We start from the raw sequence: 24,834 nt of genomic DNA, 5'->3' as shown, positions 1-24,834 counted from the left end.
ATTATTGTGACTTGAGGTGGGTGTGTCACAGAACAAGCCAGCTTTCTTAATGCTCAAGTATTTTGGTAAAGTTTCATGTCGATGTCTAGAGCCTTAAAAGAAGAAACATCCCTTTTTGGTTTTTTTTTTTTTATTGTATGCTAAAATTACACCTTTCATTAGATGAATCAGATCCTTAAGCAGTTAAGTACGGTTGGTTTTCTGTATCCATGGATTCGAGCAGCCTTGGATCAGACACCCCAGGCAAGCACGTTACATGTGCACTGAGCGTGTGCAGACTTCACCCTCATCATTATCCTGCACAGAATGTGTATTTTACAGCTGTTTGTGCACTAGCATTGTGGGAAACACTATAGTCACCTAGAGGTGGTTTCCGGTATTCTGGGAGATGTGCAGGGGTTGTTTGGAAACACTACATCATTTTATATAAGGGACTTGAACGTCCACTATTTGGGTGGTCAGGGAGAAGAATGGCGGGGCGTGTTGGAAGAAGAAAGTCTTCACAGATACCGAGGGATAATTATATATCTACGTGGGTATTCAGGAAAAAAAGTATGTGCTCAGCTTAGGCGTCTGGCCCTGCGGTAACCCTGGCAGAGTGATCTGGTCACCTTTCCCAGCCTTTTATGTATGTGCATCTTGGGCCAAATGCAGGTTTTGAAGTAATTTTCCATTATTTGAGGATCCAGTAATCATAGAGAACGAAAGCTAGATCCAGTCCGGGAACCACCAACAGAGGCCTGGATTCCACAGTCCATGAGGAGTTGAGTAGGTCTGTGTGGTTGGAAAACTTCCTTCGTAGTCACCGTCATGTGCTTTCCTGGGTGCTTGCCAGAGATGATAAGGAAGGTGACATCTCTGAGCCGTTGTCTGGAAGGTGGAGGCAGAGGAGGCGATGTGGCTGGAGTTCTCCTGTGTCCCGCCCCGTCTGCAGCCGCTCAGACCCAAGTAAACACACAGAGGCTTATCTTAATTAAACCGGCTCCGCCGTCAGCTCAGGCCTACCACTGACTAGCTCTTACACTTAAACTCAGCCCATTTCTGTTCATCTTTATATCGCCACGTGTGCCGTGGCTTTACCTGTGTGCCATTACATGCTGCTCCCTGGACGGTGGGCTGGCGTCTCCTGACTCAGCCTTCTTCTTCCCAGAATTCTCCTTGTCTGCTTATCCCGCCTATACTTCCTGCCTGGCTGCTGGCCAATCAGCATTTTATTAAACCAGTGTACAAAAGCATTATCCCACAGCAAGGAGAGGCAGGCTGATAAGAAAGTCTAAGGGATGCTTTCCGTCCCTGCATGAGGGTCATGGGGAGAATGGATTTCTAGGTATTAATTGTTCTTTATGGAGCTCGCTCACTCCAGGACTGACATGACCCTTGTTTGGAGAAAATGCACGCATCCATGCTTTCCTTCATTCTGTGGTTGTGTTACATTTTAGATTTAAAGTTGTGTGCATGACACAAAGATTAATTGGCTAGAAGGCCTCTACCATGCAGGAGCTTATACTGTGTGTGTGTCACAACTTGTGGGTGTAGCCAACTATGACACAGGAAACTGTCCTGGCTTCTATCCAGGGTCCGATACTGCTGAAACACCTTTACATGCTTTAATCCTCTAAACTAAAATGATTGGCCACATTGTCCATTTGTGCATGGACATTCTGGCCAGTGCACGTGACCGTTGGAGGTGGAGTACATGGAGGCAGATTGTGGCCCAGGAGTCCCATCTGGCGTGCGCTCTGCCTCTGACATCCTTCTTGCTCCATTTCGCTGGTGTAGTGGTGAAGAGGAATGTTACCGGCTTCTGCCCGAGGAGTCAGAATGCCGGAGAAAGAAGTAGAGACTGCCGAACTGCTGTAGACCGAGAACAAGGCTTGGATTATGAGACAGTGAGACAGGCCTTGGTGGGCAGAGAGAGGGGGGTGTCCACTCTTCAAACTCGCCATCTGGAGCAGAGGCTGCCGGGAAGATAGCTCGGTGGTTAGAGCGCTTGCTGCCCTTGTATGAGATCCAGGTTCAGAGCCCACATGGTAGCTCATCCGTAAATCCACTTCCAGAGGATCTGATGTCCCCTCTGACTTCTGCAGGCACGAAGCGTGCATGTGGTGCACATATTGCAAGGAAGACACCCATCCCATAAACTAAGTCTGAATCACCTGGTGCAGCCCTGTGCAGCTGAGACTCCTGTGCCAGGGCCTTCCTACACTCCTGTTCCTCTGCCTCTCTTTCCCTTTACTCATAGATTTACTCAGCGGTGCATTTAGTTTACTTCCTACATGTCCTTACTATCACAGATATGTGCCTGTGAGGTTACAGAGTGAGGATGGGGCGGCTGGCTGTGACCCTGCAACAGTCTAGCCCGGGGATAAGAGAGTGAACCTGGACTGTGTCTGAGCTCCCCCGTCTCCTACTCTGCCTGCCGCCAGCTTGCTTCTTTCACGCCTCCTTGTTATACTGTGACCCAGCCGAATGCAGACGCACCGTTAGCCAGAGCAGGACCAGTTCTGGCCAAGCTCAGAGGCACCGTCAGCCAGAGCAGGACCGGTTCTGGCCAAGCTCAGAGGCACCGTAAGCCAGAGCAGGACCAGTTCTGGCCCCGTCATTCCATGCTGGCAGTAGGAAGGTACATCCTTGCTTGTGCCAGTCTTGTGAGATTTAAAATGAGTAAGCATAAATAGATTGTAGAAAATTCTAGTAAATGGAGCTGTTCCTAGCTCTCAGTACCGACTTTTCCACTCTCATGGATAGTCCCGCATGATTCCTACCATATCTTTTGTTCTTAATTTTGACCTTATGTAGACTTCTCCCGGGTCCCTTCCCTATGCCTTCCAGCATTATAGAACAGCTCATAAACTCTGTGTCTGCCTGCCTCTGTGGTAGTCTGGCTATTGTTTATGCCCAGAAGCTCTTTGCCTTGCAAATTCGTTCTTTGGAACTACCTTTCCAGTCTTGAAATTTCTCGGACTCCAATGCCTTCCCTCTTGGGGTCCCTGTCTTGCTCTGCAAGCTTTCCCCATTATCACTGGGCTTGAGCTGTACCTGTTGCCTCTTCTCTCCCTTCGACTGAGAACTCACGAAAGAGGCTGAATATTATTTTACATCCCCAGCGTGTTCTTGACACGCGCTCAACTTTCAGTCAGTGACGGGTTAACAAACGGGAAGTAGGAACTTGGCAAAAAAATTTTACCATATTGCCCAGAATTTTTTCATATTTTTCAGTGATTAAAAAAAGGGGGCGGGGAGGGTGATTTACCTTATTAATACAACCCAAGAAGAGGCACATCAACGGGAAGACTAGCCTGGCTGTCTGGATAGGGAAGTTCTGTCGTCGTCGTCGTCGTCGTCGTCGTCGTCGTCGTCGTCGTCGTCCAGTAGGGTGAAGAGCTGGGCACCAGACAGTGGACAAGAGCCATAGCAGACTCCATGGTACCCCTGGGCCTTAAGTTCCATCCTGCGCTGTGAAGGCCACTGGTCTATATTTAGCTTCGTAGTAGTAACAGTTGTGCTATTTGATAGTGTTTTTCTAATCTTTCGAAGCTTTCTTCTTCTTCTTCTTCTTCTTCTTCTTCTTCTTCTTCTTCTTCTTCTTCTTCTTCTTCTTCTTCTTCTTCTCCTTCTCCTCCTCCTCCTCCTCCTCCTCCTCCTCTTCCTCCTCTTCCTCCTCCTCCTCCTCCTCATTCTTCCTTCTTCTTCTTCATCATTATATTGAGGCTCCTGTAAGTTGATAATGGCTTACTACCCATTCTCTGAAGCAAATCACAGAGGCCTTGGAAGAACCCAGAGTTACCTGATAAGCACGTACTACCTGGCTGAATTCTAAGGCTTTTCCCCTACATTTTTTTTTCTTGCAGCTTTGCTCTGTCAGATGAAGCGTATAGATCCCTCCGTGATCAAGATAAAGACCAGTGCATACTCATTACTGGAGAAAGTGGAGCAGGAAAAACAGGTGAGGCCACCACCGAAGGAACTGACCTTTCCGTCTCTGGAGGCCGATGGCCGCAGCTGCTGTGCAGGAAGGAGCTTGTTACCCACAGTTGGTGTTCTGTGGGCAGCACATCTCTGATGTGAGGGGACAGGGCCCCATCGGGGTGCCGGCCAGTGTAGCCCCACCACGGGATTCTAGTTCTTATTGGTGCCCACTTTGGCTTCATCCTGGGCTTTGCCTTCCTTGGCTGTGTGGCCTTAGGGAGTTGACCCTTCCCAACGAGATGCTAGTTTATTCTGGTTTGTGGCAGTTACAGCCATCCCTTGCCTCTGCTAGCAAGCGAGGGAAGGAACCAGCAATGCTTGGTTTCTTTTTAGAGTCTTGATGCCTGAAGATTTGAGATTGTGTAGATGTTGTCCGAGGTCTGCAAGGACAGGCTGTGCTTCTTTCCTTGGGCTCATGTCACTGATAGCTGGTCCTGAATGAGGAAATGATTTTACTCTGGTTTCTTTGACCAGGACCTGTCCTTAGTGCATGAGCTGGATTTTTGGAGCATGGGGCCTATGCTGGGACACTTTGCTCAGCCCGGGTAAAGGGAGGAGGGGACTGGACCTGCCTCAACTGAATCCACCAGGCTGAGCTGAATCCCCAGGGGAGTCCTTGCCCTGGAGGAGATGGGAATGGGAGGGGGGGTTGGGGGGAGGGGGGAAGGGATTCCCATGGCTGATAGGTAAAATTAAATTAATTATAAAAAAATTGCCGGGCAGTGGTGGTGCACACCTTTAATCCCAGCACTCGGGAGGCAGAGGCAGGCGGATCTTTGTGAGTTCGAGGCCAGCCTGGTCTACCAAGTGAGTTCCAGGAAAGGTGCAAAGCTACATAGAGAAACCCTGCCTCGAAAAACAAACAAACAAATAAATGAATACATAAATAAAAAACAAAGGGGGAGGGGCTTCACATTTCTCTGTAAAATGCTTACAGATGAGAATCTCATAGTACGCTGTTTCTTTGTGTGTAGCAGTGTGGGTTTCAGTGTTACCATCTTACATGTTATTTAAATGGTCGGACTCAACACTTTCCGGGTCCCCCTTGATCAAGAAAAGAAACTCTACCACAGGTGTGCAGTCGCCTTACCGCGTCCATTTTAGCCGAGCCTTGAAAGCTCCATTCAGCTTGGAAGTGGCCCTCCCCCCTAGGCTGACCCCCTTGTCGTCCCCCCCCTCCCCACAGGCTCCTGTAGTCAACAGTGAGTGCTAAGTGTCCAGCTTTTTTCCTCGCGTCCTCTGAAGACACGGTGCATGAACTCTTAGAGGACTGGTACCGGCTGAGTGGGCAGAAATGCAGGGGAAAGACAGACGTGCGAGAGCCCCCAGGACACACGAGCATAGTGTCCTGTGGTTGGAAGACAGTTAAGGGCCATCCCGTGTAAAATCCTCCACGTGGGGCGGCCAGACGCCTTTGTGTGGTGATGGAGAGCTTGTACCACTGTTTGCCATCCAGGTTCAACCAGTGAGTTTTCCTTCACTTAGACTTGAATTGAATCGTTTCTGCTCCTTGGTCTTTAATCCTCTGTAACCTCTCCAAATTTTATTCTTTCTTCTTTTCAGGGTAACATTTAGTCATTTGAAGCCAGACGGAATATCTTCTTATATCTAAAAGTGTTTTTAAAAGTGTTTTCTCATATGATATGTTGATTCACTCATTCATCCAGGCCTCTGAGTTCCTGCTTGGTGAAACCCTACACTCGGGGTCTAGTGATGCAGTGCTCAGCAGACATTTATTTCCCTTGCCTTTATGAAGCAGTAAGGGAAAATAACAGCATTGGGCTATATACACCCACATGCTCGTATGTGTGTATCTAGAGAAACTGCTAATAAAGAGTGAATACAGTGAAGGAAAGAGACATGGAGCTTCCAAGAGAAGATAACAGGAGAATCGAGTCTTTCTTTAAAATCCCACATGGTTGAGCTATGGCGTTTTAGAAACATCTTAATCTGTAGAGGTGTTTCATAAAATCATATGGCAGGACAGACGCTGCTGGTTTGGTCCTGTTTATCGTGTGTCCTGATGACTCCTCTAAAGGTAGATCCTCTTCATACAGCACACACATCGACCCCCCCCCAGTCCTCTAGCAAGCAGAATAGTTGTGGCACCGTCACCTTTGCGAACGCATGTTTTCCAGCTAGTGTTTATTTTGAGTCAGTCTCATGTACATTAGGCTAGCCTTGAACAACGTGCTTTGTAGTCAGGGATGGTCCTCAACTCCAGATGTCTCCCGCCTCTGGCTCCCAGGTGCTAGGAGTGCTGGGATTGCCGTGTTCTCCACCACAGCTGGCCTCAAGCTCATGCTGATGGACAAGAGTACTTCAAACCTACTTGTAGAATATCTTACTTCAAAACTAAACAAGTAATCCACAACTTTTTTGTTGTTGTTGTCTGGTTTGAACCTTTCGAGGAACTGCCAGATCCTTGTTTCACCCTCTCTCAGAATTAATGCCATCCTCGGGTGATCATAGAAGTAGTTATTCTACACTGAGTATTTAGGATGTGCTAGGCACTGTGTTGGCAAAGTACCAATTTTTATTGTGGGGAAATTGAGACACAAAATGGTTCAGCAGTTTTACTAAATGTCTTAGTTACATTTACTGTGGCTGTGATAAGAAATACCTCAACAAAAGCACTTAAGGGAGGAAAGGGCTTATTTCAGCTAACAATTCTAGGTTATAGTCCCTCATAGCAGGGAAGTCCCAGCAGCTTGAGTGAACTGGTTACATTATATCTACAGTCAAGAGCAGAGGAGTGAATGAATGACTGAATGTGTTCAGCTGGAGTTCCCCACTCACACAGTTCAGGATCCCTTGCTTAGGGAATGGTGCACCCACAGTGGGCAGGTCTTCCCACCCAATTAACATAAGACAATTCCCCAGAGAACTGTCTAAATTATCTCTTCCCTTCTACACTGTGTCCAGTTGACAAAATTAACTGTGTACACTGTGAGTTGCAGCAGAGCTGGGATTTTGAATGTGGGTAGTACAGTTCTGGCTTTCACACCTTATCTTTTTAAAACCTGAATCTGTGTGTGTTGATGCTTCTTTTTGAGCACTGTACTGATACTGCCCTTTTGGTAAGTCCCCTGTGCCTGGTCCCTGAAGTCTCCCTAAGGGAGGGATTTTGTTTTGTGTCTACACACACTCAGATGATTGAATGAATCAGAGGAACTAGCCTCATGTCTGTGATTCAGTAATTGGCCAAAGGACCAGTTCTCCAGGAAATTGTCTGAAGTAGCTATTTTAGTATTTAAAAGGTCTATCCTAGAAGTTAATTGATTATTTTGCTTGGTCTCCTTCTTTATCCCTTTATATTCTCTCCTTAGGTAGTTTCAGAGTCTCTCTGATTATGCTAATGTCATCTGCATTTACACTCCCATCTAGTATTGCTTATTTCATCTCCGAACTAATTAATATACCTCATTCCTACCTGATCCACATGCCTGCCCATTCCCGACACATCACAAACTAACCATATATAGAAAAGATTCCATTTTTTTTTCCTTTTACTGTTCTTTCAGTAAATTAGAACAGCAATGTGTTGTAACCTCAGTATAAAGCTACCCTTGTGGGTATTTTCAGTTCTGTCCTCTCCTGTATCTTTTTTTTTTTTTTTTAAGATTTATTTATTATGTACACAGTGTTCTGTATGCCTGCATCATAATGGCACCAGATCCCATTACAGATGGTTGTGAGCCACCGTGTGGGTGCTGGGAATTGAACTCAGGACCTCTGGAAGAGCAGCCAGTGCTCTTAACCTCTACGCCATCTCTCCAGCCCCCTCTCCTGTATTTTTTTCCCCTGATATCTTTTTTGTTTTAAATGCCAAATGCCATTTATTGAAGGAGGGAAGAGGTCTTAAATACAGGCTTACAGCTCAATGGGAGAACCCTGGAGGGCAGAAATTAGCTACTGATATTTTACAATCTTGCATCTAAGCTGTTAATGCCCAATATGCAGGATACACAGACAAGGAACTTCTCTTAAGCATTCAGGAGGGTGGAACCCAGCAGGGAATTAGCATAGGGAGGATATCAAGGTCAAGGTCAGCAAGCAAGGCAACAGTTACCCAAAACGGGGACCACGGCCCTGCGGGTCCCCCCTTTTACTAAAAAATGAGCTTCTGACTTAGGTTGCATGGGACATCAGCAGGTCACCTTACCCGTCATGGAGACACCTGCCCAAGGCCACACAGGCGCTCTGTCTTAGGTTGGTGAGTGCCCCCCCCAATGAATTACCCATCTCTGAATACTCATTATCATACTGGCTCAATCGTGTGTGAGCTGCAGAGTTAACTGCTGCCAAAGATCTCAAAGTGGCACTGGGCTTGCAATCTGTGTGTTCCACACAGAAAAGACCAACAGAAGTCCTAACCCACCCATAGCCAGTAGGCTAAAGGCAACTGAGCCATTCCCTTCCTTAACGAGCCTTACTGCAAATTGGGCCTCTCCTGTATCTTACACTCAGGTCCATGTCTGATCCTGTCAGTTCTCTCTGGAATCTATCCTTGTTCTTCCCTTTCTTTTTGTTCACGTGGCGCCTCTGGTCCAAGCCGCCAGCCGTGATTTCCCTTGAGTGCTGTTCCTAGCCGTTCTGGGGGTTCTCTCCTCCCTGTCCTTTGTGCCCCAGTCTCTTTTGTAGACATTGGTTTTTGACTGCTCAGACCTCTGTTTTGGTCATGAGAACCATGACATGGCAGGGTCACCTCAGGGAATGATTTATTCTTTGTCACTTCTTTGACATGAAACAAAGTTCCTGGGAGCAGGCACAGCACCCCGTCTCTTCAGGATGGTGACGGAAGTGGCGGAGAACGACACAGACCACTGAAGCGTCAATGTGCTTGTCTACTTACTTACTTAGCGTTAGAAGCATAAGACGTTTTCGTTTTGCATGCTGGCTTCTTGTTGTTTATTGTATGTGGTGGTGAGGTAGGGCCTTACCTGCGGGCATCTGTGTTCTTACTGTATCTTACGCCTCTCCCTCACCCTGCCCTTTTTGGTTATGTCCAGCAGCCCACCTGTTCACTTCTCATAGCTTCCTTTCTCTTTTCTCCTGGAAGGAATTCTTTATTCCGTCCTCTTCGTGACTAATGCTGTGTGTGTGTGTGTGTGTGTGTGTGTGTGTGTGTGTGTGTGTGTTTTAAGGCATTCTGACTGTATCAGCTTGTTCCCAAAGGAGTCATTAGAAGTGGGCTGCGGTCACTTGGATTGGTCCTGGCCAGTTCTTCGCCTCCTTTGGAACCTGTGTTCCCAGAAGCCAGTCTCCTATTTAGCCCCAGCAATGTAGGGCATCCTTCTCAGAACTCTAATTTTGCCACTTGGTCCCGGAGCCAGGTCTGTCTCTTGGTAGGTTTATGACCCTTTCTTATTAAAACACAGAGTGGAGGCGGATGGTGCTGCTTCATCCAGAGGGTTAGTATTCACACTTTCTGAGAGGGGAAAAAAAACAAAGAAAGACTAAACCCCCTCATCCCATCAGCATGTTGGATGGCCTCCTCCTTCATCGTGTGTGTGTGTGTGTGTGTGTGTGTGTGTGTGTGTGTGTGTGTGTGTGTGCGCGCGCGCGTATCAGCAGCTATCATGTGGTTTCATGGCCTCCCTCATTACCTGTAGTCCTTTGTTCCTTGTCTGCTCTCCTGGATGGATTCCTTCCTCAGGTGCTGGAGAACAGAGCGCGGCTTTTCAGGACTGTCCTGTCTGCTGCACACAACATAGGGATGCCCCGGCTGCTCCGGCCGAAGCTGGAGGGGCTCTCAGACCTCAGGGGTGCGGCAAAGGCCACGCCCACCAACTGTGGCTGACTGATAACTGGCAAAAAGAAAGAGATGATGTAGAAAACTAGAGACTCTCATAGTTCCTGTTAGCATCAATAGACAAAACAAAGCATCATAACTACAACTCTTAGAAAGCCCCTGGCATGGAGTGGTGTGTAGGGTCTGTCTGTCTGTCTGTCAGCAGCGCTGGTGCTGGGGTCACTGAAGCCTTGTCCTGTGTGAGGTGTTGTGCTTCAGCTGTCCATTGTCACCAACCCCGGAGGAGGTGCTGTACTCCTGCCCCGCCCCCCCTTCCATCCGCCTTCAGCTGCACTCTTGGTAGCTGCTGACCCCCCCCCCCCAGCCCCTGTTCTCATGAGCAGATCTCAGTGGCACCTCCCTCCACCCAGTCCCCGTAGAAATCCCAGTCACTGATTATTTCTGTCTTTCTCTGTTTCAAAACTGGTCGTAGAAAAAAAAAATGGCTTCCAGTTTGACCGATTTTAAGTGGTTACTAGACTCTTGACATGGAATAGAGCCCAGAATGTGTGTGTGTGTTTAGAAGTCTCTCTTGCGTGAAGTTACTTATGAGGAAATGAAATGATAGAAGTCTTGTAGCATGGTGCCGTGAGGAATTCGGGGAGGGCGTTTCATCTCGGCTCTGAGGGAGGAGAGAAGCCAGACCACTTCTAAAACAGCACATCATCTTATGCACAAGTTTAATAATTTTAGCTGTGCATAGATGCAGCTGTTTAACTTTTGTTAATACGCACATGAGATGGAATAGAATTGGCATTCCTGAAATGTACCGGCCTGAAGTGTACGGTGTACGTTAAGTAGAGTATTTCCATTTCAAATCCATACTTAGTAGTGTAGATAGAGTAGCGTGCGGTGTCAGAGGGCTTATTTTATATGAAGTAATTAACTTAACTGGGTCATAAAACCCCCTTGGCAGATGATGATGTTATTGCTCGTAAACACTGGAGACAGTCTTAGGCTGCAGGGTTATATAATGTGGGCTCTTAGGGAGAGGCGTGAACTCTCTGAGTGCTTTGGGGTGCTGTTTAATTCATCACTGCTGTGCTAAATAAAAAATTCATCATGCCTTTTAAAAGTGCCCAACTATTTCTAGGCAGTGAACTTGTAGTTCACGCCCGTGAATTCAGACCCTTCATGGCAAACTGTTCAAGCCTCAGGGGAGACAGGAGGCAGCACATGAGGGAACCACGGGATGGGCGTGTCCGCAAGGACGCCAGAGTGCAGCTGTGCCCCTGGGAACACGGTCCTGATGTGAGCAAACACTCTGAGGTATTCAGGTTCTAACCTTTCAGTTCCATCAGTTTCTAGGAACTAATCAGCCGTCTGCTGGAAGAGTTCTGGAGCCCGCCCTGCCCATCCAGACCTTTGGGTCTAAACCCCACCTGGCCTCCGTCCAGTGTGTGTCTTTGGCAGCTCTCCGAGTGAGCCGCGAGGCTCTGACGTACCGTGTGTGGCCTGAGCACTGATGCACGATTCAGAGCACTGAAAACACACGCAGAAGCAGGGCAGCTGAGCAGGCGCAAGGCCGAGATGCAGCACCATGCTGTTTTCTTTCTTCCTGACGCATGCATGCATGTTATAGGAATCACCAGAGAGTCTGCAGCTTTCTCCAGAGGTAGATTGCATACGATTTGTTTCAGTGAAAGTGTTACTAAGCAGACTCCCCTTGTCATAAAGCCTGTGGCTCTCTGTTCTTTTTCTGTTTTATTTATTTATGTATTTATTTGTGTGTGTGTGTGTGTCACACATGTGTTATGCCATACGTGTAAAGGTCAGAGGACAGACAACTAGTGGGAACTGAATCTCTCCTTCCACCGTGTGTACCGCAGGGATTGAACGCTGGCTGTGGGCTGACACACACACACACACACACACACACACACACACACGCGCGCGCCCCTTTACCCACTAAGCCATCTCACAGGCCCCGTGATTGTATTTCTTATCGCACAATTTTGCCTTGTGTTTTCAGTGACGTAGTCCCTGGTGGCCTGTCTCACTGACCTGGACCTGGATATGTGGTAGCTGGGTTGTGGAGCCCTGCAGACTCGGAAGCAGGTTTTCTTCTAAGTAGCAGAAAGGTTGTTTCATTGAACACAAACATGGCCTCATTGGTGTTGGCATTCCTACTTTTGCCAAGACTAAGAATCTGTATCTGTAGGCTTTACAGTCAGTAACTCAAAAACTAGATTTTAAACTCTGGAGGATGATATCCAGTCCTCCCTTTTCTGCGGCCATGTATTATGAGGTTATTACATGAAAATTTGTGTTTTTTTTTTTTTAAATTTGAATGAAGATTCAAATTTATTTGAACTTTAGAGCCAAAAGGAAATGGAGCTGACAGCCTGTGCTGAGCATGCATGGTCGTGAGGATGATCTGTTCCCAGCACGGAGAGGCATGAAGCCATCCACGCGGCACACGGCCATGCAGCCTGTCCTGCGTTGACTCATTTCTGTAAAGTAGCACCTGTGTCGTGAACTACTGTGTTGGTGAGGGACAAAAATCCTCTTTCAGAAAGCATGGCTTTGTGTGAAGAAATGTATGTGTGTGTGAGGGCGAGGCTGCAGAGGTCAGAGAACAACCCAAGTCCTCCTCCTCTCCCACTTTGTGACTTCGTCATGGGCTCCAGGGATCCCGACCGAGGTTGTCAGGCGTGAACAGCAAGTGTTGTTACCCACTGAACCTCCTCCTTCGCCTCTCGGAAAGATTTATTTTTAATTCCTGTTTCCAGAAATTAATTATTAAAACGATCTGGGTAGTAGAATTCCTAAAGGTAATTAAGGATGTGAGCATAGATACTTTCTACCAACTTAGAAATAAGCTGTTAAAACCCAAGCTCTGTCTCCTTGAACAATAATACTCAAAAACTATTTGGAGTTCTTAAAAAAAGTTTTAGAGCTAGTAAAGTGCCCACATTTCTATTTAAATTAAACCGTCTATACATGCCAGTGGGTTCTGTAGGTTTATATGCATTTTAGCAGTCAGGTGATGTAAGCCCAGTGGACATCCCGAGAGATCTGCTCCCAGGCCCAATCCTGTTTCTGTTTTGACCATCCAGGGGTCTCCAAGAGGTTTCTCCTTCCATCCTTCCCCTCTCCTCCTTCCCCACCAAGGCAGTTTATCCCAGTTTCATCTGGACCAGAGCAGGATTTCCAGAGGAGTCACTGCAGCCGAGTCTGAAAGTGTGAGGTTGAAGAAAGCTCCATGGTTACCAGAATAAACAAAATAGCCCGGGCCTTTTATGTTTGGTGTCAGTTTACCTAACGGAAGACTTACCCTTTTATCTAAAGCATGCTCGTTTAAGACAGTTATTTTGCCTAGAAATAGATTCAGTTTGCTAACTTTGTAAGGAGTAGAAAGGCCAGGAATTGCTCTCAGAAAAGGAGACCTTCCCTAGTCTCTATGAGTATAGTGGTGGGGGGTGGGGAGAAGGGCAGGAAGTGAGTGTGTGGAGCTGAAGGCAGGTGTGGGATGTGATGTCATTCCTAGAGATCCCCAGTGGAGCCCAGGACCAGCACTGCGGGATGTCAGCATCCCGCACATCTAGAAAAGGGAGTTCCACTCCAGATCAAGGATAGAGGGAAACGTGGCCACGAGACTCAAGAGAAATGGACTATGTAGTTTGGAGACTTTAAATAAAGGCTGTTTCATGTGATCTTGCAAAGATAAGAAGATTCTCATCATACCTTTATGGTTGTTAAAGGGAGAGTGTGGCACAGATAATCACAGACTACTAGAGAAGTCGAGTGGATCCATCAGATTACCCAGAAAGGAAACTGGACGGAGATTTAACTCAAGTCCCTGAAAGAGGACCCAGCCTCTAGCTATAGTTAAGGCTCACCCAGTTCGTTTCTTCCCAGTGTCACCAATGCTCGTGCTCCCAGAGGAGTCGTCCTGGGACCTATGTGGATTCTTGGTGTTTTTCACATCCTTGTTAGCCGGCACTTCGTGTTATTCAGGAGTCTACATGCACAGGATGGGCAACACATGCACAATGCTGTTCAGCTTGTCCATGCATTGTTTCCTCTGTAGGGAGATGGGATGTGTTCCATCTCTAAAGCTCCCACGAGACCTGGCCATGCCAGGGTGGCCTCATTTCATCCATTTGCAGGGGTGGCATCTTCATACACCCGAGAAGGCCTTCCTACTCATAGGCAGTGGCACTAAACAAAGATTGGAGAAAGTGCCAGAAATTAAGGCTGGTTTGTTCACCCTAACCGCCCAGCTGCTTTGTTCTGCCGACACTTGGTTGAGAATTTCTTAGACATTGACCTTGGATCATTGGAACTAGACACACGGACAGCAGGCAGACTCCGAGACAAATACACTTGAAGGGAATGCGGCCTTCCAGATCCCTTTTGGAGTTCTGCACTGTCCGGGCCACAAGAAAGGCTCTGAGAAGCCCTTCGATGAGGACGCTTGCTTTACTGTTCTTCCTGGACCGTGGACCCAGGACCGCCTTCTCTTTGAACACTGGTGTCCTTTGGAATTAAGTGTCAAGAGGGGTGGTTCTGTGTGGAAGGTTGTTGAGAGAGGAGTCACTGACTGGCAAGAAGGATAAAACATCCAGAAACATAACTTGTCCCCGCATGAGCTAAGAGTTGTCTGCTCTGTGTGGTGGGCTCCTCATCAGCTTGACTCGCAATTTACCTGTAAAGTCTACAGAAATGACCCTGCTCTGGAAGGATGTGAGTCCGCCACTAGCCGCTCACTTTGGGAACTGAAGAGTGGTCAGTCTGGCCTGGTTTTGAACCAACCAGTTTGACTCAGAAACTCTTTTGAAGAAAAGCAGTTTTGTTAAACTTCAGAAAGAGGTTTGGCAGAGACGCTCAGATGACCAAGTTATGCTTCGGCTTGCATCATGTACAGAACATAGTTGTATGTGTTTGATGACTTTGGTGATGTGATAGTGTAGTGTTCGTTTTAACAGCTCAGAGATAAACCTTGCGGACAGGCTGTATTCTAACTGGATTGATGATATGTCAGTCGAAAATGCACAGCTGATCCGGACGGTGGTGGCACACACCTTTAATCCCAGCACTCCGGAGGCAGAGTCAGGCGGATCTCTGTATCTCTGTGAGTTCAAGGCCAGCCTGGTCTACAGAGTGAGATCCAGGACAGGCACTAGAACATCACAGAGGAATCCTGTCCCCAAAAAAACCAAAAAGAAGAAGAAGAAAAAAAAGAAAATGCACAGCTGAAAACGTTTCTGAAACGCTGTTTCCACCCAATACTAAAGACCTCTGGAAATGTTGCTAGTGAGTCCTCTCTCCCAGTGTGATTCAAAGTTTCTTTATAACTGAGTATCACCACTGTTTTTCTCTGCAGAGGCCAGCAAGCTTGTTATGTCCTACGTGGCAGCAGTGTGTGGAAAAGGAGCCGAAGTTAATGAGGTCAAGGAACAGCTTCTGCAGTCCAACCCTGTCCTGGAAGGTAAGGATTTTGTGTACGTGTGCTTGGTGTGATTCGAAGAGCAAACTGTATTCAGGGCACTTCCGCTGGCTGCCTGGTGTTCAGGGAGGGAAGAGGACGCAGTACTGGCCAAGCTTTTGAGGAAACAAGCCCCACCCAGTGATGCTCAGCTGGCTTCAAGTACTTAAAAGAGGGAATAACTTACCCACAGGAAAGGAACTTTCCCACTTCAAAATCGTTTTTTGCCACTCAGTTTTCATTTAACTTACTTTGATTTGCTTTAAGAAATTGACTGGGGAGGGGAGGCTAGGGGCGGGAGGAGGGAAGAGAGGGGGATCTGTGGTTGATACGTAAAAGGAATAAAAACATTCCTTAATAATAATGATAAAAAAAGAAATGCAGTTAATGGTGTGGTGATGTTTTGTCATTCACCATAATGCCTGTGGCTAGTGACACTTGTCAGGGCAAATCAAGGGCTGTAGAAAGCCCAAACCTGGCTATGACACATCTCCCAAGCTCTGTCCCTAGCTGTCTGGTAACTAGCTCATATTCCTGGAGGCTCGAAGACCAAGACCAAAACCCTGCTAAGCTGGGTTTCATCTGGAGGCCTTCTCCTGTCTCAGAGACAGCTGCCACCTCGGTGCTCGTGTGAACCCTTCTTTCTGTCTGTTGGGAACGAGGACTGAAGTGAGTTCCGTGGTGCTCTGTGCGCCTCCATGCTCCACACTAATGGCTTCAGCTAGCCTCGAGGATTTCCCAAAGGCTCACCTCTCAGTTTCGTCCCATTGAGGGTTAGAGTTTTAACATATGAATGGGGAGAAAGGGACACAAACATTGGCCCATCAGTCAAGACTGAGCTGGAGACATGTCCTTTTCACTGGATTGGAGCATGGCACCTACCGCTGATATAAACCACCCTTATACTAAAAATGAAATTAGAGTCTGCAATATGGCTCAGTAGTGAGAGCACTGGCTGCTCTTGCAGAGGACTTGGGCTGGGTTCCCAGTTCACACATGGCAGCTCACAACTAACTGTAACTCCAGTTCCAGGGAAGCTGACATCGCCTCTGACTCTTGCAGATATTAGGCACACCTGTGGTGGAGATATATATATATACACACACACACACACACACACACACACACACACACATATATATATAAATCCAGTGTGCCTAGACACGTTGTGCTGGACTTGTCTTTGCTATGAACATAAGGCCTGTCCTGTGCATTCATGGCCTCTACTTGCCAGGTCCAGTTGCACCCTTGTACCTGCTAGGATTGAAAATGTCTCCAAATGTTGGCAGCTGTCCCCCAGGGAGTCAGAAGCATCCTGTTAGAGTCTGGGCTAGAGGGATAGTTGGGCTCAACCCTTTGCTCAGAGAACAGAAGGACAAGATTGAAGGTGGACAGAAGTTAGACCTGTCTTGGGGTTGGTAGGCAGCTCTTGGCATGGAGGGTCAGAATCCCCCCTGCTGTCTTTTCTACTCTGCCTCAGCCCTTCCTTTCCTCCTGGAGGTGTTCTTGAACTCTGAGCATGCACATTGAAACCCTGCTTCAGAGGAGGCACCAGGCCCTGCTGGCCTGGCTGGCAAGATAGGAGAGACACGAAGCCCAAAAAGCCATTGCGTTTTCATCTCTGCTCCGTTCAGCTCCGTAACTGATGGAGTCGATGAGAAGTGGCAGCTCTTCTTCTTAGCAGCCTGAGCTTTGGGCTCTTTGCTTCCTGCCTTTGCTCGTAGGCTCCATGCTCGGTGCGAGCTGTTATTTCTGACGTGCTTATTTTAGGAATGCTGTGGTGGAAAGGAGCAGTGGAGTGGAATGCTGCAGCTTGCATCTTTTGCTAGAATCTTTTTATTTGGTGGTATTTGAAACTAGGCTGCAGTGCAGGAAATGGAAGAAATGCCCACTGTGGGTGTGTGTTATCTTTTATGGGAATGCTTTGCTTTTTAACTGGAGCGGCTACTGTTAATGAACATTTTTGAACAACGAACTTAAAAAAAAAAAAAACCAGCTGTGGAATGTGTCTTGGGTGTTCTATAATGGACCGCTTGTTTCTGATTACCAGGCTCACAGTAAAAGACTTGAGTGTCTAGGGTCGGGTTTGGTAATGTGCACTTCAGACTTCTTTGATGAAAAGATGGTTTATGGATGGCAGATGGGGCCCTGAGCAGGTCTTCTGGAGCAGCTCTTCACTTGCCCCTGACCTGCAAGCCACAGCACATTGATGTTTATCTGTCAGCCTCCTAAGCTGGGCTTTGGGCCTGTACTCATTAGTTAACTTGGCAGGCCCACATTCCAAACCTGGCACAAAAGACTAGGACCAGGTCAAGTGTCCACTGTCATCGAGGTTGCAGCCGTGGAAGCCTTGTGGTTGGCAGTGGGTATGTGATAAGGATCGGCTCCCCTCTCACTGTACATCTCGGAGCCCAGCGCATCAGCCTGTCTCCCTCTGAACGGGGAGTTCCGTGTCAGGAACTTATCAAACCATGCTTGGCTCCAGCATCTCAACATAAGGAACCTTCTCTGCTGACTTTGTCAATTTTGTCTTAACCTATCTTGAGCCAACTATGTGGTGCTTGAAACAGGGTCTGGCTGGCCTGAGACTGACTCTGTAGACCAGGCTGGCTTTCAGCTTACAGAGATCGGCCTCTGAGTGTTGGAACTGAATGCTCCCACCACCACACCCAGCCTCTTGTGTGTTTTTAAGCAGGGTGCATGAAAGGGCTCAGTGGATAGAGGTACTTGCCTCCAAGCCCGATGTCCTGAGTTCGATCCCCAGCACTCACATGGTAGGAGACAACCAGCTCCTTTAAGCTGCCCTCTGACCGCCACATGCCCCCTCACAGTAAACAAACAAACAAATGTTTTTTAAAGACATAAAACACTGGTCTCAGCATCAGGTTTGGCTGCTGCGCTGTCCATTACGCTCCCTAAGAATGGCCCCTCTCCAGGGTGCTGCCTTCAGGACCAGGTCGCTTCTGAAGTGCTTGCGCTCTGTGACGGTTGGTTGACCAAAGTCATGGAGGCTTCCAGAAATGCAGTGTCCAGCCTCTTATTCAAGAAGTTTGTTTCATTAACCGCATCACCATGAATACTTCCTTGCTAGTTTCAAATATGGCTCCCAGATCCCCCAAACAACCTGGGGTCGGGGCTTGATGGAAATGCAGAATTTTGTGTCTCTTCTAGGATGTACTGGCCCAAGTACCCTTGTACCCAGGACCCCTTCGTGACTGGGTTCACCTCAGGGTTTGAGGTGCATCCACAGGGATACGTATGGGACTTGCATCCACGCCATTCCCTTCCCCGTTTTCATCCTCTCAGACTGGCTTGCCAGCTTGGTGCACCAGCTTGGTGAGACGGTCCCTTTGCCTCCTCATAACTGTTCTGTCACCTGAGTTAAACAGGTGACATGGTTGAACGTTCTGTGCCTGGGCAGAATCACCCTGTAGTTCTCACGGGTCCTCATTTCGAAGGGAGTCCCAGGGCAGATGGGTCTCCCTGAAGCAGCTAAGACTGATGTAGATCTGGTCTGTGCCTTGTGGGTCACGTTAGTGTCCTTTATTTTCTAGATTTCATGTAGGTGTGCCTGTTGGGCATAAACTAATAAAGTATGTATTTTTAATCTTATTTTAAATGACTCATTTTTGACTCTCGGTATTGCTCTTAGTGTATTGTACTTATGTAATCACATTTACATAAGTAGCTTTACTTCAGAGTTAGTTTTAAGTTTCACATGCCTTCTGTGATCTATAAACCTCACCCACTTCCATCAAGCCTACAATAATAGAAGGGGGTTTCTGAAATAACCTCACTGAGAATTCTGGCAGAGGAGAGCCTTAGCTGCTGCCCACTCTTTAGACTCCTATCTACAGGAGTTAAAAGGCGTCAAATTAGGGAAGATCGAGTTTAGAGAGGTTCTTGAAACAGTCCCAGGATTCGAGGCTGTCACCTATTCTGTGTGTATTTCTAATCACCGAGGGAAGTTTTATTTAGCAACTTATTAAAGTTTCTGCCGGATACGTGTGTACCCAGTTGTGGGCAGAAATACTGTCGCCGTGAGCTGTGTTTGCCGGGATTATTCCCGTCTGGTAGTATGGTTGTCTTGTTTCTGCTGGGAATTATTTTTTCTGTCGGCTCTCCTGATGCCTCTGTTTCTCTCTCACCAGCCTTTGGAAATGCCAAGACTGTAAGGAACGACAACTCGTCTAGATTTGTAAGTATTTGTACAAGCGCTAGCGCCAACACTTAGCTCATGTGTGTTTAAACAAGCAGATGTTTAATATTCTTACTACGCGCATCTTTTAAGGTCCGAAGAGGGCCACCCCCAGCCGAGACCCTCTGGAAGCTCTGGAAGAACTCTGTGTTTATTTATTTTGCTTTCTGAGATTTTTCAGTTTTTCTTGGAGTGGCAAGCTATTTCTATCACGTTTTCTCCTCATCTCCAATCGTAAAATTGCACGAGTTTAGTAAGACTGTTTAGAATCATTTCTTACCCATCTGGAGCTTGGTATTCAGAAGCCATAATTAAGAAACAGAAATTCAGCTGGGTGGTGGCACCTTCCTTTAATCCCAGCACTTGGGAGGCAGAGGCAGGAGAGTCTCTGAGTTCTAGGCCAGCCTGGACTACAGAGTGAGTTCCAGGATAGACAGGGCTACACAGAGAAATCCTGTCTTGGAAAAACCAGCCAACCAACCAAACAAACAAAAGAATAAAAAGAATCAGAAATTCAGTAAAAAAAAGAAAGACCAAGCGAGTGTCAAGTCTGTATACTCTGTCGCCCTTGACTCTTACTGATGGCCTCAGAAAAGATGGATGGATTTTAAAACTTCCTGGACAATCCCTAGGGTTGGTAAGTGCAAGGGTCTGGGGGAGCTGAATACTGAAACCTGATTGAGCCTGAAACACCACTTCTGGTGGGGGCTGGCCTGCTGCTGCTGCTCCACCTCCTCCCTGTAACCGCCCAGCAGGTGCCTGGATGTTGGTGCTCTAGGTTCTTTCCAGCTCTGCTCAGGCCTAGGCTCTTTACAAAGACAGACACCACCTCAGCAGCAAATTGTTCAGCATCACAGTAGTGTGTTTTTGCTCTGAAGTGCTGGGGACTTGGTGCATGCTAAGCTGTGTGCTCTGGTACCCCACTTTTCCTCCCCTCTCCTCCCCCCTCTCCTCCCCCTCCCCTCCTTTCCTCTCTTCTCTGCTCCTTTGGGTTACAGGGCCTTGTTAAGTTACTCAGGCTGGCCTCGAACTCATGTAGTAGCTCAGGTAAGCCTTGAACTCTCCGGTTTCTATTGCTGCAGCATCTTGAGTCAGTGAGATTAAGTATCTGTACCATTTGGCCTGGCTCCATGGTGCTATGTTGAGATGGTTATTTTCTTCTGTGATTTAACCAAAAAAACAAAACAAATAATCAAAAAAAAACCATCATTTATTTTTGAGGCATCTTTTCCCTCATTGCTTGTATTGGTGGCGTCATTTTTGGTCATCTTTGATGCCTCCCTACCAGAGATCCTCCCATGCCCCCGTTTTAGACCCCTCTTGGCCCTTTCTTAGACAGGTTGTCCAGAGCTTAAAGAAAGAAATGGCCTCAGGTGCAGGTAGTTTTTGTAGCTTAGAAAGTAGAAGCCTAAATAAGTTCCTAAAGCCAAGGCTGTGGATTTTTCCATCGGATTAGCCTGTTATAACCAGTTTGATCCAGGCCTTTTCTTGTTTGGTGACATGGATAATCTCATTGCATAAATAGAGTTTGAAGTGAAATAATCGCAATGATCAGGCTTCATTATGTGATAGAAATTTAATTTTGTTTGCAAATAGTGTGAATATGCTCTTTTAAAGATGTTTACAAATATATGTGGCCGAGTCAGAAAATGTACTGCTTCGGAGGTAGTTACAGTGGCATTTAAGACCCTGTGAATGGCTTGGCAGGCTATTTAGCTTATTAAATAGCTTCAGAGAAATCCTCTTTTAAACTTGGGCATTAGTATATGAGATTAACCCTTAATTATAGACTAACTCATTTCATGCCCAGCTTCTAGTATTTTCTCTGCTTTGTGGTATATGACTTGATTAATAATGCAGCCAAATCCATGTTATAATTTTATAATGGGACTGTATGCTATCTTGTGTGTAGTTGTGATGTTGCTTGACACTACCCTTGACTGTGTTTGATTAATCTAGAGTGGATTTGTTGATCACTTTACTGAGAAATCTGAGAGAGTCTGTTCTGCTGTGGTTAGGACACATCGGTCATAGCTGACACTGGTAACCAGTGTGGTCAGGGACACGCCTCACAGTGTCTCCCATATACCCCAGCGCTTCTGGTTTGACATATGGAACTTTTTTTTTTCTTTTGAGAATGAGACTCAGAAGCCGAGTGATGGTGGCACACACCTTTAATACCAGCACTCGGGAGGCAGAGGCAGGTGAATCTCAGTGAGTTTGAGGCCAGCCTGGTCTACAAAGAGAGTTCCAGGACAGCCAAGATTGTTACACAGAGAAACCTTGTCTCGGAAAACAAACAAACAAACAAACAAACAAACAAACAAAAAAGAATGAGACTCAGTACTCCAGGTCTTTGTTTATTAGTGCTCTTGTGTAAGCAGCGCATGAACATCTGTGTGCAGATGGATGGGCTAGGCACTGGAGGAAGAGGACAGCACCTGTTCTGTTGGAAAGTGGTTTTGCCCAACCTCTCATTCAATCAGATTTTTTTCTGAAACAGAGTTTCTTCTCTGTGTAACAGTCCTGGCTGTCCTGGAACTTGCTCTGTAGACCAGGCTGGCCTCAAACTCACAGAGATACACCTGCCTCAGCCTCCCGAGTGCTGGGATTAAAGGTCTGTGCCACCACCTTCCCCAACTCATTCAGTAAGAATTTTAAGATGTATGGAGTGGTTTCTGTGTTTTTATATAAGTGTAGGTTTCCTTATACCTCCCTTGTAGCCGGTGGCTTTTCTTTCTCGTAGCTGGAGTGATCTCTACCGACACGTCCCGTCAAGCCTCTGTGGTGCCCCTCTGCTCCTACAATGCAAACTCGTTCAGTGCCTTCCAGGGCCTGTCTTGCTGAAGCACAGTCTCTGCCTCTTAGCCCCCGACTCTGCCTCAGCTTCACACACCTTTGTGACTCCCTGGCATCCCAAGTGCTTCTCAGCAGTTGTTCCTTCAGGATGCTGGGTGCTCTGTAGACCTGCACATGCTGGGTGCTCCCTAGACCTGCACATGCTGGGTGCTCTGTAGACCTGCACATACTGGGTGCTCCATAGACCTGCACATGCTAGGTGCTCCCTAGACCTGCACATGCTGGGTGCTCTGGAGACCTGCACATGCTGGGTGCTCTGTAGACCTGCACATGCTGGGTGCTCTGTAGACCTGCACATGCTGGGTGCTCTGTAGACCTGCACATGCTGGGTGCTCCCTAGACCTGCACATGCTGGGTACTCTGGAGACCTGCACATGCTGGGTGCTCCATAGACCTGCACATGCTAGGTGCTCCATAGACCTGCACATGCTGGCTACTCTGTAGACCTACACATGCTGGGTACTCTATAGACCTGCACATACCGGGTACTCTGGAGACCTGCACATGCTGGGTACTCTGTAGATCTGCACATGCTGGGTGCTTTCTAGACCTGCACATGCTGGGTGCTCCATAGACCTGCACATGCTGGGTGCTTTCTAGACCTGCACATGCTGGGTGCTCCATAGACCTGCACATGCTGGTCGCTCTGTAGACCTGCACATGCTGGGTACTTTGGAGACCTGCACAATGCTGGGTACTCTGTAGACCTTGCACGTGCTGGGTGCTCTATAGACTTTGCACGTGCTGGGTGCTCCATAGACCTGCACAATGCTGGGTGCTCGGTAGACTTTGCACGTGCTGGGTGCTCCATAGACCTGCACATACTTGGTGGCATCTTGAATTATTTTTGTCTCCCTTCAAATGTTACATCAATAATATCTTTTATACACTCTGACATCATCTTGATTTTATTTGCTTAGGGTATTTGTTACTCTTTGGAGTTGCTGTATCAGATTACCTAATTTTGTCATCATTGACTTGATATCCTTGGAGGTGCCATGGGAACAAGTACTCTGGCTTCCTTGTATATCTTTCAGTATATACAATTTTAATATACAATTCAATTGTTAGAAGAGCACACGATGCTGCAGTAGACACTCAGAGAACACTTAACCTATGCATGCTGCTTCTTAAGAAGCTTATGGATTAATTAGAGAGATTGGGTATATCTAAAAATATGGCACAGTTTTTCAGGAAGCTATGTGGGTGAAGTTTTATGGACTTTTAGAGAAGATCCTAGGGTAGAAGGTAATGTTAAAGGGACTCAGAAAACGTAAGTGGGTCAGAATCAACTGGAGAGCAGGGCGGATTGGCCTGGCATCGTGAGGAAGCCTGGGCCTGGGAGTGTATGGAAGGAGTTTTAAGGCCAAGGCCTAGAAACATGGGTCAGGATTCCAACCGGAGGGAGCTGTCCCTACACATTGTTCACAGGCGGTGGGAAGCTTCAGGTTGTTTCCAGGTAGACGGGTGGCATCATCAGGGCCAAGCTTTCGGTAGCTCTGAGGGTGTGGCTGCCGCATCCGAGAGGACCATTTCTTCAGCAAGGGCCTTCTCACAGCTGTCCAGCGGTTGACTGGTGGCTGCTTCCTGTCCCACTCCCTGTGGTGTTTATACCAGTTCCTCTCCGGTAACTTCTTGAGAGAAGCCACCGTTACCCTTGCCCAGGCCCTCAAACCGAGCTAATCCTGTGCCCAGTGTCTTGCCTGTGTGTGTGTGTGTGTGTGTGTGTGTGTGTGTGTGTGTGTGTGTGTGTCCGTGCACACCTGTAATAGTTACTTTTTTGTTGTCTAAACACCTTACAAAGCCAACTTAGGAAGCATTTATTTTGTCTTAGAATTTGAGGAGAAGTGTTGATCGATCGAGGGTGCTGGGACAGACCCTGACCCGGTGCTGTCCATCCTTTGGTTGGTCCCCATGTCCAAAAGGTTCCACAACCTCCCCAAACAGCGCCACCAACTGGGACCAAATGTTCAGACAGTGAGTCTGTGGGGGAGCATTTCACATTCAGGAGGTGACACCCGTGACGCTGGAAGATGTCCAGCTCCTGTCTCACTAATCCTTCCATCTGCTCTCTGGATGCTCTTGCCTCCCGGCCCGGGGACTCCTCTGGAAGTGACTCCTGGAAGGTCGATCCCCAGCCTCCTCTTTAGTTTTCTACCCTCATTTCTGGCTGCTTTGCCTCCTCTGTCCCTGCTGTTCTGGAGGATCTCTCCGTCACGCCCAAGCCGGTCCCTGCGGCTCTGGCTAGCTCTCAGTTGACGCTCATCTTTTGCTGCCCCTACTGGAAGCTCTCAACAAACATTCCTCCCGTAATCGGTGCAGCCAGCCGATGCCCGCTCCCTCGGTAGCCACGGCATCTGGTCCTGCTCCTTTCCAGTCCGCTGCACCCTCGTCAGGTGATCTTGTAAAGCGGCAAATCTGATCGTGCCTCCTTGTTTAGGAGCCTTCGGTGACAGCGGCTCACGGCAGGAGAAGGTCAGAAGGTCACGCTGCTCTGGCTGGTCTCTAGCCCGAAGCCCTCCCTAACTGTCCTAACAGGAGTTGGTTCTTAGGCCTGCTCCTTCCGCTTCCCACCTCCAGTCC

The 24,834-nt window shown here is 47.6% G+C and overlaps 1 protein-coding gene across 10 annotated transcripts in view; it reads left to right on the top strand.

Annotated features, from left to right (window-relative positions):
• Myo1b (myosin IB) overlaps positions 1–24,834 on the top strand; it is a 178,763-nt gene that overhangs the window by 84,252 nt on the left and 69,677 nt on the right. For all 10 annotated transcript variants that reach the window (XM_037210425.1, XM_028886602.2, XM_028886647.2 and 7 more), the window contains exons 4-6: positions 3,852–3,946; positions 15,093–15,197; positions 19,346–19,392. In XM_037210425.1, coding sequence (XP_037066320.1) covers positions 3,852–3,946; positions 15,093–15,197; positions 19,346–19,392 — 247 coding nt within the window. The remainder of the gene's footprint in view (positions 1–3,851; positions 3,947–15,092; positions 15,198–19,345; positions 19,393–24,834) is intronic.

Source organism: Peromyscus leucopus, chromosome 13 (assembly GCF_004664715.2).
Source record: "Peromyscus leucopus breed LL Stock chromosome 13, UCI_PerLeu_2.1, whole genome shotgun sequence".
NCBI classification, from domain to species: domain Eukaryota; kingdom Metazoa; phylum Chordata; class Mammalia; order Rodentia; family Cricetidae; genus Peromyscus; species Peromyscus leucopus.
The sequence above is the reverse complement of the archived record's forward strand: the minus strand, read 5'-3'. Positions and strand labels throughout refer to the sequence as shown.